The 17,778-nt window shown below is 36.0% G+C and overlaps 1 protein-coding gene across 1 annotated transcript in view; it reads right to left on the minus strand.

Annotated features, from left to right (window-relative positions):
* The window catches only part of LOC143362592 (uncharacterized), a 44,915-nt gene that overhangs the window by 5,322 nt on the left and 21,815 nt on the right, over window positions 1–17,778 (minus strand). The window contains exon 5 of the mRNA XM_076802893.1: window positions 17,593–17,743. Coding sequence (XP_076659008.1) covers window positions 17,593–17,743 — 151 coding nt within the window. The remainder of the gene's footprint in view (window positions 1–17,592; window positions 17,744–17,778) is intronic.

A 17,778-nucleotide genomic window follows, 5' to 3' on the forward strand; every position in this document is an offset into this window, starting at 1 on the left:
AATTTATTCCACTACTTTTCGTAAATGTATTATTACAATTTCAATAATTGTAAAATATGAAACTGGTCTTTTAACCGTGGTCGGTTTAGTGCTGAATAACTCTTTTAACCCTCCATATGCTATGCTGGAGTCGTTCATGACGTCGCGGTAGCGGTGGGGACAAGTTCGAGCGATCGTCAATATGTACAGTTTCATTTCGATACAAGACAAACGGTGTTTATTTCGAAATAAGAAAATTGGTATCCCCTGTTTTTCTTTTGAAGTCGTGAAATCGAAATGAACTCAAAATAATCCATGAACATTAGAAAGACGAACAGAGAAAAAATACTGATATGTATAAGCTAGACCGTGGGTTCTATGCATTACTAACAAAAATGAATAGGTCAAATGTAAAACAGTAACATAAAATAGTGGAATAGTAAGAATAGATGAATTTAATAATATTTATTACTCAACTTGTATTAAACCGATTAATGAAAGAAAGAAATTTCCATTTAGGTAGTGCAACTTCCAATCGATACGGAAAATTGATATAAAATAGTAGAACAGTAAGATTAAATGAATTGAATAATTGTTATATATTATTTTTGACATGTTAAAGCGACCAGTGATAGAAAGAAATTTTCATTTAGGTTCTTTGTGTCTTGCAATCGACGCAGAAAATTTCAATTTTTCATCAAGATCCGTATTTTTACTTTTCATTAATGAACTCGTAGAGCGGATGGGATGGGACGGGACGCCGTTGAATCAGTCTCGTTTTTCTATTCCGATCACAGAATTCCCCTTTGCATATTAGAAGGATGGCATATTCCAGCGGAAGTGTAATTTCATTGAACACCTCTTTCCACTGTTCAACACACAAAGACAATCTCCATTTTACAATTGTATAGAGAAAACGGTCGCGCGACACAGCGACAAAAATTTTTCATTTTCTATGCAAACAACTCTGTGCAAACTACATGTATTTTCAATCGTTAACCCCGTGACGTACTAGCGCGATACGTTATGCGTTTATTATACCATTCTGCACGTTGATGTAAAATATCGTTTAATATTAATAGGAAATATTGCAAAATATGTCTACTATCACCGCAACAACCTATCCGTTTCGAATTTACATGAAAATTCATTGTTACGCTTACGCAAACAACGATAAGGTAAAAGATAAATTGAACTTGGTTTAGCTTTTTCCCGATCTGGACGATCTGGAAAAATTTGTTATTTCTTTTTTTTCGTAGTAATTTATGTAAGGAAATGGTGCATCGATAAAATTAAACGAGCATGCTAAACAGAAAGAAAATTTCGAGGTCGAAAGAGCATTTAAGCGACGATAAACGGTAGACTTGCGGATTTTTATGTAAAATAAAAGTTGTTTGCATGAATTGTAAGATACAGAAGCCACATAGACATTCATTTGTCTTTTTTTAATAATTTTAACAAGTTGAAAATGATGCAAGAGTATTTTAAATGCTACGATGATAGGAAAAAACTAAAATATTAACGAAAACTACAGATATTCCTATTTTATTTTTCACAGATAATTGTCTAGTTCGTGAAATAAATTTTTCCTCGTTCCAGTTTGTATCAAAATAGTGTATAAAATGAGTTTGCATGGAAATATGTAAGACTATGTATCCTCATTTATAAATATGACAAACGGTGCAGTAAAACTGAGTAGGCAAAATGGAAAGCATTCGAGCATCATGGAATTTAAGGACGTACATCACTTTTAACCTATTGAAATTGTAAAGCAAAGAAATCAATGTCTATCTATCTGTGTAAAAATATTTTGTTGCGCATAAAAATTTATGAGATTTATGAGAAATAAGGACAAGTAAAACCTTAAGAAAAATTTCAGAATATCATTATAATAATTATCAATTTACTAAAGACATTAAAAAGAAATACATTTTTATTTAGCCCAATAAGTCCTGACCAATGAAAAACGATTTTTACGTAAACAATTATTTATTACTATTAATTGTGTATACGAAAGAATATAATAAATGCAACCAAAAAACTCGTTGGACCATCCGGTCAATTTCTGTTTCTCGCAATTGGTGCAGCTAATTCTCATTTTATACACTATACAGGGTACAAGTTGCTACAACAGAAAAGGGGCTGATTATACATAAAAAAATAAGTAAAAAATGTACAATGACAGTTTTTCACACGAGGCGTTGTTTTTGAGAAAATTGAGTTTGAAAATTTAGCGAATACGCGCGTGCTATTGAATAGAAATCGTCTGATCGTGTCCGTTCATATGACCTACTGGTTCTACTTACAAATGCTAGGCACGCGATCTTGATTTTCAAAGTCGATTTTCCCGGAAGCAAAGCCTCTCGTATGAAAAAATTTTCTACCATATTTTCGATTTATTTTCCTATATAGAATTTCATCCTATTTTCGGTTGTACCATCAGTTACATCCTGTATATCTGTATTCGAAAGAAGGCTGGCAACGAGCGAATAAATGCGATGTGTTTTCGAATCACTGTATGTACACTGGCGACATTCAACCGGAGTAAGTATCAACTTGAACTTGAACGAGTATTGACGTTCTCCGTAAATTGGTTTATCGTCGCCCGTACGGCGAGCTGCGATTCCTTTTTTTCTTTTTTTTTCCTTTTTCATAACTGTTTTGGAGAGTAATTCGCGTCTGTGTTTACACGTGCGAAAGATAACGTTGGTTTATATGCGGGCGACGATGCCACGGCGAGCGTTGCAGAAATGGCGATCAGAGTGGAAGCCATTGGCAAAAATGTTAAGTGGTGCCCCGTTTGTTCAAATGGCCTCGTGCTATGATATAGAAAATCTTGTGGTTCTTTGAAATTTAATATTTTTTTTATCTGAAACAAGCTTAATCAATATATCCATTATATTAGTCAGGTCGACTTGTTGGTTTTGGTATATACCAAAAATTTATTTAACGCTATTGTTATCGTAAGCCTTTGTGTATCCAAAACAAGCTGAATATTTTCGTTTTAAATCATAATCTGTAAACAGTTATCGTATTATTCAAAACAACTTCTTGGTTTATGGAAATTAAGAAAACTTTTTAACGTTAACATAATAAATCAAGTCATTTTGAGAAGGTTGTTTGATCATTTTTTGTACAAAGCATATACAAGTCGATTTTATGCAGCTGCGTCCCAGTAGTATACGAGGATTAATCATTTTATGATGTTATTACAGACGCTTTGTTTGTGTAATTAAATATTATTTTGCAACGTTGAAATAATATCAAGTAATTTTTAGTGTTCACGAAGTGATGAAGGTGTTCGTAAATGAGAGTTTATGAATAACATTGATACTGGATAATTTATTAAAACATTGTCAATTATTCATGTCTAGTTTCTAGATTATTAAGTAACTAGAAAATTATTAATTGTTTAAATCTGGACAAAGAGGTACAGTTTGATAAATAGGTGTCCATTCAGTCGACGTATCCGTGAAGTGGAGTTCATGCCAAGAGGAAACTCATTAAAAAGGGATTATCTATTTTGGGGGGAATTAGGATTAGTATTTAGGCCCAATCGACGAGTTTAATTCTGTTCAAGGACATCTCGGGCATAGCAAAGACGTCAAACGAATGATTTAAAAACCAGATATCAAAGAGACAATTGAAGACATTTCGATAGCTTTTGTCATTACGTATCAATATTTAACAATTAATATTTGTGACAATATATTGCGTCTCATAATTACATAAGTTAATTTTAAAGGTATTTAATTAGATCATCATCTTGGTCGGAACCGAAAATCTTTAAAAACTGTTCTTAAGATATTATAATGTTTTTATATTTCATAAAAAATTTGGATTCTTTTTCATTCCTGTAGGTTATCTTTCATTCGTGCAGAAAAGATTACAAAAATTATAGTCGGGCTTTTTCATCCGCACCTTTTTATAATTACAATAATGTAAATGTAGTTCAAAAGATTCATGTTTTATATTATAGTGGTATTCGTGGTTTACGAACATTTTCAGAAACTTAGTACAATTTTTCACTTTCTTAATAGTCGATAAGAAGATCTAAAATGCATAATTATTTGCAACCTGTAACAATCTGTTAAATATGATTTGTGTTAAAAGTGATTCCATCACTTTCGATGTATTCTTGTTTATCCAAATCAAAGTTACAAATTAATTTTCAATAAATACATTTAATCAGAATATCTATATGTTTTATAAAGAAGATCAATGTGTTAACATATTTGCAGACACCTGTTACATACTTATTTTTGTCTTACGAAAAAAAAATGATTATACCATAATTTCATCTGAAACTATGGTCTGTTTTTCTAAAGTAGATTTAAAGTAGTTTTAAAATCTGCGAGTTGCAAGATGGTTAAAACAGAAACCACTATAATTTTATTTTTCGATTTCGAGGAATTGGTATTTGTCAATCGATGTGTTACAACAATTACTGGAGGGTTCAAATATACATGAAGGAGTGTATGACTACGACTTCTTGAGTACGAATGTAATTTAACCATTTAGCTATTTTGACGAGTACACTCGTCATGATGAAATGGCAATATTTTGTGTTATGACGAGTATACTCGTCATGCGTAAAAAGTAGTTACAATTTACTGTATAAATTGCAATTTTAGTGAAAACTCAAATATATTCGGAAACTTCAAGATGTTTGAAATATTTCATATTACTTAATTCCATGTTATAACAGCCACACATACTCTGCGTTTGACGAGTATACTTGGCATCGCTTAATTTTTGCAACGCAATGTAGGTACACTTTTTTCAAAGGGGTCGCAACAGTTAACTGGGTAAGAAAAGGCTGACAAGATACGATCGGTATATGAACTCAGTCGTCATGAAGTATTAACAAATGTAACAACGCTGATTCATGATAATATAAAGTTAAAGCTATTTCGCGGACTAAACAGAAAGCTCTGAAACCAATCAACCAATATATATATTCAAGTTAATGAAACAATTCCGTATTATCTTTTCCTCGATGCAACGAATTCTGAAAAATACAATGATTTCCAAGGTATCGATCCGCGAATATAGACTGCAGCATGTTGCATTATTTTCATTGTAGCTAACAATAAGTGTCTATCATAAATATACAATATATGGACGGATGAACGAGAACGTTCTAAACTGTGATTGCATTTCCGCACGGTTCGTGAAAAATTCGATACTTCTCTAACAATCGAAAGCATTCTCGGTCGAACGAAGTATATTCGGTTCCCGAGGACGGGAACGGTCGTTTCGTAAAGTATTAATTGCTATTGACAATTATGTAAGCGCGTTTTCGAAGAGGGGTCGAAATAGGAAAGCAATTTTAGCCGATGGATAATATTTATCGAGAGTGTCGGCGACCGAAGAACGTGTATGTACGAGTACGTCGTCGTTTTCTATCGATCCATTTCGACTCTCATTACCGAACCCTTACCGGCCGGTTTAAATATTTACCGACTGAAACGTTTACTTCGTGGCCGATTTTAATGATAGCACTGGATACGCTCCACCAAGTACGCGTCCGCGTACGTGTGTTTTGGTAGGCAGCCCGCCCGTTTAATTATGCAACGATCGCTTAATGAACTTCATATAATGGCGTCGCGTAGATTACGAGACCAAGAGTGGACATATTGATTTTCCACCGCGACTGAGATGCCTCTTCATCGACATAGAAAAATTAACTTTCGCATGTACAGTAATACCCTGATGTATGAGCGAGAGATGTGTACGATATTTGTGAAAAATTTATTCCCAGATGGCTCGATCGTCAAGAAGTAACGTAATCAGATTTGTCGGTGAAATAACACTTATTTCGCAATTTTTCTGTATTCAATTATCTCTTTAGGACACTTTTATAAATATATTTGTGACATTTTTCTGATAAAAATGAAACCAAACGGTACAATTTAGATTATATTTCCTCGTTTAATCGCCGATTTCGTGGAACCTCCATTATCCGAACTGATAATATCTGAATCGATGGATGAACAACACGAGTTATTGCACAAATTAGTGAATATTTCATACATTGACATTGTAGCTATGTAACTGTTCTATTGTCAGAACGCTCACGTCCCCCTAGATTAGTTCGCATAATCGAGGTTCTGCTGCATTGTGAATTAAATAAAGAATGTCATTTTTATCAGAAAAATGTCACAAATATGTCGGTAATAGTTCCGTACAAGAATAATTAAAAATAAAGAAGTTTATAATAAGTTTACAATATTGCCGTAAGGTTATCTCAAGCTCTTTTGCGTACATCGTTGTCATATACTAAAAGTTAACAAAAATTTTAGGAAGAATGATTCGCTAACATCTGAATATACCTTTAATTCTTTGAAAACTCCTCCGTTATTAGCACATTTTAGCTCATACCCTTCGTATACAGGGTGTCCCAGAAATGTACTTCATCGAAAGGGGTGATTCCCGAAATCATTTGAAGTAACTTTTTTCTGTGCGAAAATGTTGTTCGCTTCTTTGTTAAGAAGTTATTAACGAAAAACACGGACCAATCAGGGCGCAGCAACAGCGGACGGATTCCGGAACAAAGTCGCGGAGCACATTTTTGCAAAGGAAAAAATTACTTCAAATGACCGCGGGAATCACCGTTTTCCAGGAAGTATAACATTTTTGGGACATCCTGTAGATGCGTTTGCTATCACAAAAGTTTCTATTTTTTTATAATTCAATATGTAGTCTCATTATTAATCATGATTTTCTAAAATCTGGTGAAACCTTATTAATTCTGTATAGAACTTTCGCTTTGAGTTTGGAACAAAAATATGTGAAAAGATTTTGGGACCTTCAAAATGGCGATATGTTTTATAGAAAAAGGCAGTAGATTTGTGCTTCTATTAGAATTTTCGCAAAAATTAGAAGGTACAATTTAAGATAGTGTAAAGATGAATAGAGTTTAAGAGATTATCGATATATTATTTTAATTTTATTGAATTTATTAAAGATTCAATGAAACTGCTGCTTGGCTTCGATTTTGTACGATCGCCGGAGACAATTTTATTTTGGCATAAAGATCCGTAATCGAAGCTCGAAAATTCGTCGAGGTCATGCGATCAAGTAAACCGTAAAGAATCGCACGAACTATCTAGTAATGGTATAAATTAGGTTCAATAGCAGTGGAGGAATGTTCAATTGTCTTCAAGTACGAACGCGGAATTCTTCCATGGTACTATCGTTTTGAACATGATGATGGTTATACTTTAGCTATCGTTATACAGTTTGCCCGAATGCGGGCGCACAGGAGTATACAATAGCATATAAGTGACATTTTATCGATAATCTTCCACTTCCTGTTCAAGTATCTTTTATTCCATTGTAGGCTTACTGTTTCGTTGAAAACATGGTTCAAGTCGTTACATCTTTATTTCTCCAACAGTTCTATAAAAGACACACGCTCATTCTTCAAAACGGTCATAAAATTCTACCATATATTTTCTTTGAAATTGGTCGACATGTACGGCGGGGTCACTGTATCTATCATTCCCGGTTGTTTCGATAATGATCTTCGTGCTATCTTTTCTCGCTGCAATTTGGACGTCGAAACACGTTGTATGTATATCCCTTGGAAAAATTATTGGACCGAACAAATCAAGCGTGAATAAATCGTTTTTATTTTACGGTTTTTTTTTAGACCGTTCTGAGCCGACACTCAAAGCGTTAATATTATATAAAAATATCGATTAGAATCGAAGGATATTACTTTGCGAAGTTTTATTAAAATCGGAGAAGCACGATCTAGCTAAACTTCTTCGTGAATTTCGAGATACTTTTTGTTGGCCGAATATAGGGTAAATGTGTACCCAGAAGACTTGTCGCCGATGAGCGTCCGTCTGCGAAAATCGACCCTTTTCAAGTGTTTTGCCATCCAAGGGTTTTCAATCCAAAATATGTCCTGCGCGCCGTGCAAGTTACACGCGCAAGACCCCAGGTTTATACATGTGTTGTAACAATAAGGTCTGCTGCACCTCCCACAGGAATTATTTATACTGTAAGGTTTCGTCAGAGAAAACTATGCTAAAAAATTGACAAGCACCGTGTGACTACCCTTACGTGCAGCCCTACTTTCGTAGAACCCCGAACCATCATTACAGCGTACCCTTAAAAAGTTTCTTGAGCGCGTAATCGGCTCTAAACACATGCAGTCTGCCCAATTTCCTTTCGGAGTAAATCACAACAGAATCATGTGGGTTTTTCGAGTACACGTGGACGTCGGTAGGTGTGATATGGGACCTTAAAAATTTGTTAACCTACTCTTCGTTTGTTATCACCAGACTCCGGATTTTACGCATTTACGACGGAAGGGAGTAGGTGTCGTTTAAAACAAGATTAAATGATTTTAGGACAGATCAAATGATTTTCGATTTAACGATTTTAATCATTTTATTAAAATTATCGATGGAATGCAAACATATCTATTTAGCTACTGTATCCTGCGATTGTACAAACTTTTTAGTTTAACATAAAGATCCGTGATCTATTTATTACAGATACTGTGTGCGATACTTTTGATCTTCAAAATGAATTGCACACGTATAAAATTATCTGTATAGGAAACCTTTAACGTGGTCGACAGATTTCGAATTTTATGTATTGGCAAAATAGCAAAAATAACAATAATTCTAGTCTAGTAAAATGATTGAGAGAGGAAATGAGTTTCTATTTCAAGCTTGCTCGTTGCAATTGACGTAGAACATGTTTATATCACATAAAGATTTGCAAACTAGTCGATTCTGAAAGAAGCAAAACTGGAACCTCGTGACGCAGAGACACGACGATGTTCGATGGACCATTAATCTGCAGTCTGGTGTCTGATTATTTGTTTCTCAATTCAAAGTGTACAGCAGAAGCGATGCTATGACAGTACGTCAGTAGCGCCTGCCGCTTTGCGTCGAAGCAATTTATGCAGCAAGTGAATTGGTTCAAGTATAATTAGAGTTAATTAATGCGGGGAAGTGTGCGATAATGGTCTGCCGGTGGCGCATGACCTACGAATTAACAGAGGAGTCTGGAAATAAATTGATATCGATCTGCTCGTCGTATCTCTTCGCGTTTCTTTTCAGGCGACAACTGTTCCCGCCTTTTCCATATTCAAATTCCTAGCACGCGCGGGAGCCGGAAAATATTATTCTCTAGATAACCTATATGCATTTATGTAGTGCAATGAAATGAGACTGTTTGCGAAACCGATATGTGGATTTTATGGATTTCTATGCATCGTGAAAACCTGCCGATATACTGAAAGAGCACTTATCAACCCTTGTTAAAGTTTCACTTTATTGTTGCTTCAAGTTACGGCTTTTGTAAAATGGTTTGTAGAATCAGGATTTTCTGTGTGCATTGATTTCAGTTAAAATCGAAAGAAGGCTTTTGCAAATTATGTAGGTACTCTACGTTCTTCGAATTCTTCAAATGATAATCCATTATTTTGAGAAGGATGTCTGAATTGTCTGAAACATATTCATAGTCATAATGGATGTCCACTTCAATCCTATCTTTCAAGCCTGAAGGGTTAAGGTGACGGGTTGAGGGTGAGGGTTGAAACACGTCTTTTTCGAGAAACAGACCATGGAAACCATTCGAAATTAATTTGCGGAATTTAACATACAGGGTATACCAAATCAAAATCTATTCCGTATTGAACGATACCTGTCCTGTTTAACTAAAAAAGTTTATTCAGGCGAATGCTTCCGTGACCATTCCATGGCAGTCTAGATCTATTCAAATCTTCACTCACCAATTTCATTTTACATATTTTCGAACGTATTTCTTTGAGATCTACGTTGATGTTTTTATCGAATCTAATATAAATAGTTAATGATACCAGCTAGCTATTAGAAAATAAGAATTTCAATGAAACATTTGTAACTCCGAGTCAAAATGGACCTAAATCCCGTCATTGGGTATTAATTATAGTGGAGAACATTTTGAGCATAACTTGCATGAAAAATTATGCACAGAGGATATCTCAGTAACTATTAGTGTTTCATTTCATATACCCGTACAGTTTTTTTATTCGAGATTCAATTCTCTTTTAAACCACAAAATAAAAATGTACCCTTTTACAGTGAAGAAATTCAAGGTGACCTTTATATCTTGACAAGAAAGGAAAACCGAAAAAAAAAACTAATTATCGCATTGTATGCTACTCTGGAAATCATATAATTTTCGTTTCAACCATTTTATTATATACCAAATAGTTCACGTGTAATTCAGGTGGCACACTTAACCGAATCGTCCTGTATTTTTAGCAGAAGTTATCCTCGATGCACCGTTATACTTTCCGCGAAGTTGTTCAACACCGGTCGCCGATGTGTTTTATAATCGTCTGACAATTAAACAGCATTATCCGCCAAGGTTGCTTCTATCAAAGCACAAACCAAATGCGTGTGTCGATGCCAAATGGAACGTGTGCGCGTTTAACTAGCGATTTGTGGTACGCTTGAAACAGAAGAACTATCATACAAGTGTGTGCTTCGTACTCCAGGGTTACATTATGCAATGCACGCGACATATTTTATCTGACTGTTAATTATGCGACGCCTGGTTTCAAACGCACCGACGCGGACGAGGTTCGTTTCCACGCGAGAATCCGCGGACAGTTCTCGAGCCACGAATATATAATTGCAAGCTCGCGTTTCGCGATTAGGTGCATTCGAAACGTGTGAAAATAGCGAAAAACTGTTGTACTGTCATGTCAGTCTGTTGGTGGATCGAATTTTATAACGCTAAACATTATGCATTAACACAAAAATACAACACGTGAACGTGTTGCATTGAACGTACAACAGGACCTCTGAAAATCAATAAACATTTAATCGGCCATCGTAATTAAGTAACTGTATTATTATACGAACCCTTATAGTTTCCCTGTTTAGTTCGGATAATCGAGGTTCTACTGTATTAAAATTATCAAAGAAAGTAGTTTCTTATAATTGGGCTGGAGATATCCTTACGCAAAATAAAAATTTGATGTGTCACTCACAATAAATACGGTGGTTTCAGTCACGAGAAAAATTTTTCAATGTTTTCACAAACGTTTGAATTTGCAACATTCTGGACCAAGGAAACGTCTTTAGTTTCCCAGCCGTTTGTAACATGCAAAAATATATTGGGTAAGAATAAACGATGGATAGCAAAAGTAGAGACTCCAAGCTTGAAAATGACTCGAGGTACAGTGACTTCTCTATATATGTCGCCAAGGCCTGGATGATAAACGTCGCAGAATTATCCCCACTACCGCGGGGAGGGGCCCGAAGGGCCGCAAAGCTCGAGAGGTCTCGAACGCCGAGGAGTGTAAACATGACACGGCTCGGATATGTCTCCTGGGCGATACAGGACGCTGGCAAGACCCGTGTTGTTGACAAATATCGAGAATTCACTGTATTCGCAAATCATTATTTTATTTCCTGAGCGTTACATCCATAAGAAGGCTGTGTCATTGTTAAGTTCTTACATTCCAGAACACAATTCTAACAATAATTCATGGTTGTTTCATCGTTCATTTTATTCTAAGATTTTTTTTTGTCATAATGTAGTCGAGCGAGAAACTAAAATCTAATATCTAAATGCTATACATTCAAACATCTGCGAAAACTATGAACAATTTTTTTCGTGACTGCAACCACTGCTTTACATATTGCAACATTCTCTTCACAATGTCGTCTTAAAAAGTGATGAAATTATCATACTTTTTATATTGATCCTATGTTGAAAAGATAGTGCTATGCATAGAAGTCGATGAATGACCGTCTGAAAGGAGTTCTAGTAGTACAAATATGGGACGACTGTAATTTCCTCGTATAATAATGGAGCCGTATTTGAATTAGACGGCGCGGTTCATACGATTAAAATTCATGCTGTAAGAAATCGTTAAACAGAAATCGCGACGACGAACGTTTAAGTTTGCGTTACTCGTTTTGTGGAGGAGCAGGGGCTAGAAACGTTTACACGGTTCGGTAGAAAGGGGAGCATACACGTTCAGCCCTTCCTATGCTGGTGCTAATTAGAAAAGGACACGAGGCTCGTGGCGGGCACGTGTCCCACCGGAAACTGCTATAGACCATGACAAACAGCGCGTTTCCCATCACTCGTGCGCTCCTTCCGGTCGTTTCTATGGGAGATCCCGATTAAATCGTCCCTAAAAACTTTCTGTCGCTATATCGAGTTTCGTTTTACGTGCAACCTACTTTTTCGTTCCATTCCCACCGGTTTCCGCTCGTGATTTTAATTGCTATAAAATAATCCTGGAAAAGAAACGCGTTAAGGAATCCGAGAGATTGTTACTTATTGAGGGAAAGCGTTTCGACTTACGCGAATTTTATGTACTAACTTAATTTGCAGTTTATAGAGAGTCTCAAACTGAAGCGATATATGCTCATTTAATTTGCGGTTTATAATGCAGTTTATGATATTATATAGAAGTGTAATAAAATATAGAAGTTTTCGAAACGTTAACAGTCAATTGTTAATAGTTTATGTACTATTAGGCACCACTGCTTGTTTCTTTAAAATCGTAAGTTCGAAGAAAATGTATGTTAAATAAATATGTTTCTTCAGATTACTTTGTTTATTTAATCGGGTACTTAACGTATTATTTAAGCCTATAAATATCATTCTCAATAACTGTTCTATATCGAAAAGGAACTTAAAATTCTTCTTTGGAGAAACAATACTGAAAGAAATAATTGGATTACGTTCCTGAGGGTTAATTGGTAGTTTACATCTAAAATTGTTATTACTGTAAAATAATTCTTCAAACAGCTGTGTATCATAAACGTCCAAAATCTATTGCATAGTCGTCGGTAAGTAATGTGTTAAGACTTTTAATGCCATTTAATGCAAAGAAAAGATCTAAAAGACACGTATAATTTTATACATTTTTAAAAACAAGAAACCTTGCATGTCTGGTGCCTCGAGAATTTTTTCGAATAAAATAATGTGAAAAATCTTTCGATTTCGTCGACGAGCAAGGTATACAAAATGGTAATTAGTTTCAGATTTTGATATTTTCTAAAGAAATACTTAGAAGCCCCTAATTGTTTGTCTTGACGTTCCTCCTGTCGAGTACACTAATCATGCCAGAGCAACGTATTGCATATTTGATGGCGTTTCAATGGCGAGCCGAGAATGCCGCGAGGGTCTCCAAATAAATATAGCTGTATTCAGTATTTCTCGACAAATTACATACAGGTGGGGAAGGTACGGAAAATGATAAAACACGCGAAATGACATTGCGAGTAGCTGCACCTAGACAATTGAAAAAAAACATGCTAAATCTGGGGTGAAAAGAAAAAGATGACCGTGGGGCTCGGTTTTTATATATCCGGTACTTTCACCCACCCTTGTCGCAACTTTCACTTTGTCAACTTTTTTCCGGGTGTTTTACTAAATATCATTGCTTGGACTGATTTAACGTTGCAAAAAATTGGAACAAACACGGTCTTGTTATTTTTACAAGTAAGATAGTCACTTTTAATGCTAAGTAGATTTAGCGTTAAGACCTAGCATCTTCTTACCCTCATCCGAAATACGACGAAAGCCAGTCCCGAGCCATCGTCTTATATCGGAATAAAACTGTATTAGTGAAATGTCGGGTCAAAAATGACTCCGGCATAGGCCTAGAACTCGCAGGAGTCCGAGTGTTAAGAAATTTTGAAATTTAAAAAATTTGAGAAAGTCAATGTATTATTTCCAAACCATTGAAATTCCTATTGGATTTAGCATGCAATAAAATGTCTATGTAATTTTATTAATTAGGAATGTTGTTCCCAAGCACCATATATTTTAATTTAATGTGGAAATCACTAAAAGCTATTACTTGACACAGTCAGAACGTGGAATTACTTATCACCTTCGCAGATTGATTTGAATCGCATTAAAACGTTTGAGGTTGCTGTATTGTATAAAATGTTTATCCACCTACTAATTAAAGTACGTTAATATTTCGTCGATGTATTTGTCACGATCCAATAGCACTTATGCATCTCGAATGAATCAAAAAGCCTAATCTGATTTTATTATGCTAATCTGTTCCTCTTCCGGCTAACGACCGGTCAGAACTAATTAAAACGTCTTCCAAACGTTTCTTTTTATACTTCAACTGACCGAGAGAATTCGTCTTCTTTTAAGTGCCTGTTTTGCATACTAAATTGCATACTAAACGCGTCATATAAATGCAACACTAAATTGAATAATTGCATGAATTGAATATTTACGAATATTAAACTCATTTATTTTTTAACACATAAATGGCCACATATTAGTTCTTGCAGCTTTACATGATTATTTATGAGTATTCAGACTAGTGATTTTCTTGTTTGGAAATTAAAACTAAATAAAGAAAAATTCGTATTTTCTCAAGATTTCTAGTAATTTTCTTGAAATACTTAAAAAATATACTTATACAGGACTTAAAGTCCACATTTTTCACTTGTTTGGGTTCGGACCGCATTCATACTGATTTACTAAACAATTTAATTTTTTGGTTTCCGATCAGTAGAAAGCCCGGGATCATGGCAATGGTCGCCCCATGTTTTTTCAAATATACTCTACAAAAGAATACACAACTCCTGTAATCTTGATTATTTTCACTTGAAAAAAAAAATCACACGCGTACTTCGGACACCAATAAATATGCGTGCAAAATCCTAATGCGAAAGGTTCAATAGCTTCTCGGAAAAAAATGTCTAAACATTTGTGAAAAATGGCTTCGAAAACCGGAATGCCTTAATGGATTGTCGCGAATCTTTCACGCCGAATATTTGCGTTGGTCTGTATCTAGTGTTCCTGATTTCTCAACATTTTTCATTTCTCGAGAAATGAGAAATAAGACTATATTTCTCGAAATTTCTCGAGAATTCTCGAGAATTTTTAATAACATAAAAAAATATTGGGAAACTTATAACATTTGGAATATCGTTAACAATATTTATCGAAAGGGCAAAAAACTTTAACTCGGTGTTTATTCCTGTTCAATATGTACATAACTTTAAAAACAAGGAAAAAATAGACGCTAAATATAAGCGATAAATGTATTTATTTAAAACCAAACTTTTATCAAGTGAAACATTACGCTTTTGTTTTGACATGACTTCTTAAGAAGCATAATGCGTCTAATGTAGAATCAGACAATCTACTTCTTTTTTTTTGGTAACAAAATCTATAGCCGTAGAAAAATTTCTTTCATTTTGTGTGGATGTTGGCTTTATCGTATACAGAACATCCAAAAGTTGCTGAAGATTAGATGTCCGTTTGGGTGTGCATTACCTCATATCGACATGCATTGGCACAATTATTATAGATTTTCACATTGCAAACATGCATACGTAGGCATTGATATGCTGCCTGTAGGTATGCTTATACGTACGCGATTGATTAGTAATATGCAATTTGAGTTAACTGAAAATTCATTTCCGAAAATATGTTATAAAATAAATGAGATTCATAAGAATTTCCCTAGATTGAAATTTCTCGAGAAATACTGGAATTTCTCGAGAAATGAGAAGTAATGAATTATAAAATTTCTCGAGAAGGACACACTATCTGTATCCTTTGTTGTTGATCGGACGAACGAAAGCACACGGTTACCGTGTCGGGTACGCGGCATGCAATTTCGCCAAGCGTAACGTGTACGATATACCGAAAAAGCTGTTGTGTCGTGGGCCGTCGAATAGACCAAGCCTTTTTGATCCACGCGCCGCGTGCATGCTAACGCGCACTATACAATATACTCGTAATAGAGCGCATCCTCGACGGGGTGCATATCCACATATTCGCGCTCGTCGTTCGTACGGTCTAATGCCCAGCTGTTTCACGTGTGTGTACACACGTATCGCGTCCATTTCCTGACAATGAGTGTCATATGCCCGTGAATCACGCATGGTTCGCGGTCTCGCACCCGCCGGCATATTACGATTCTTGTTGCCATCGCTACATGTATTCGTAACCACAGATCACCCGCACAGAAAGGATTTTATGCTACCATGAAAATTACTCGTATCTATAATGTGCGCTTATTCCGCTGTCGGGAACGCGACTCGCAGTGTATTCGAAAAATATTTCTGTCGGCCACGATGGGTGTTTCACGCACCTTCCTGCTCAAAATTAAACTCGATTGATCAATATTTTCAACTCGAGGCTGGTCTTCTCCTTTTATGCATATGAGTGCGTATACTGATACAACACTTCTAAAATTTAATTTTTATATAACTGAATTTTCCTTGGATTGACTAAATTCTGATGAAATTGAATACGTCGTGTACACAATACAAACAAATTTGATAATGTAACGATTACAGTGTTATCAATTGGTTATGAAACTTTTATTTTGCAGATTACACAAAAGTGCACGAGTAAGAGTTGTGCTCAATATGACTTTCCCCTTTAAGTTAATTGTGCTCATGAAAAACGAATCCACCGTCTTCTAAAACGTTGGGAGACGATTGTAGAAAATGGCGGTGACTGATTGAATCACGAATTGGTTCAACTTTATCTTGGCAACCCAGAAATTTTTAACTGTTTACTATATAATCCTGTACATCTTGACGAAAAAGTACCAAAAATCGAAGTTTCGGGCGGAGGAATTCACTGGTTCAAAAGTTATGCGTGTTTAAAGTTGGGCGATTTTAACACGTTAAGCGCGGAGCTTGTATCTGTGGACTTTTTCCGTTCACGCTGCAAGTAACTGCAGGTTTGTGTCTAAAGAGAAGTCATTCATCTCTCCGAGTCGAACAACGAGACGCGTCGCCTAAACGAAAAGCCTAGTGTCGATTCTCGTGGTCCGACGCCGCCTGAACGGAAAGTTCGATGTCGATCCTTTGGGACTGACGTGGCGCTTCACGTGTTAAAATCGCTCAACTTTAAACACGCATAACTTTTGAACCACAATGAATTCCTAGTCTTAAAACTTCGATTTTTGGAATTTTCTTGTCGAGATGTACAGGATTATATAGAAAAAGTTAAAAATTTCTGGGTTGCCAAGACGAAGTTAAGTCCAGGAGTTGATTAATCTGTCATTTCGAAATATCACCGCTTGCGTGGTATTCTCAGATCGAGCGTTCGCAATCATCGAGTTCCCTTTAACGATGGAAAGCGGGATCTTTAACCGTTCGATTATTCGAATATAACGGATAGTTGACAGTACGTGTTTAAGTCGACGGAGAGAAAGGTATAAAAAAAAAGTGTAGAAGTGAAGAAGAAGTGGAAGAACTCGCGAAGTTGCAAACTAGATACACCGCGATGTCCAAGGGTGTTCAAGGGAGTGCAGGGTGTACGCGGATAGGTTTCGACGATCCCGCGACAACAATGGTACATTGAATAATGCAGTGAGTGAACGAGGGTATTAGAAACGAGACGGCTCCCATAAACAATTCAAGAACGACCATTGCAACTTTCTTCGATTAGAAAGTTGGGAACGCGTTTGGATGCGCGTAGACATGGGAGGAAGTCCCATCGTTGCCGAGTCGATCGAAACCCCTGCATGTGAACTTTCGTCGGAACCATCCCCCCTTAGCCCTGGTCGTTTTGTGTCCCGATCAGAGGCGAAACGTTATTTCGATCTGTAAACGGTTTTTTTTTTGTCAGACTCACCGGTGTGAATGTACGTGTGCTTCTTCATGTCCGATTTCTGGTGAAACCTCTTGCCGCAGTACTGGCAGGGATACGGTCTGGTGTCCGAGTGAATCAAGAGGTGAGTGCTGAGGGTGCTCGAACGCTTGAAAGCCTTCCCACATTGTTTACACTGAAACAAATATCAGAGACGGTTACGATGCTTCC

The sequence above is a fragment of the Halictus rubicundus genome, chromosome 2 (genome assembly GCF_050948215.1).
Source record: "Halictus rubicundus isolate RS-2024b chromosome 2, iyHalRubi1_principal, whole genome shotgun sequence".
Classification (NCBI taxonomy): Eukaryota; Metazoa; Arthropoda; class Insecta; order Hymenoptera; family Halictidae; genus Halictus; species Halictus rubicundus.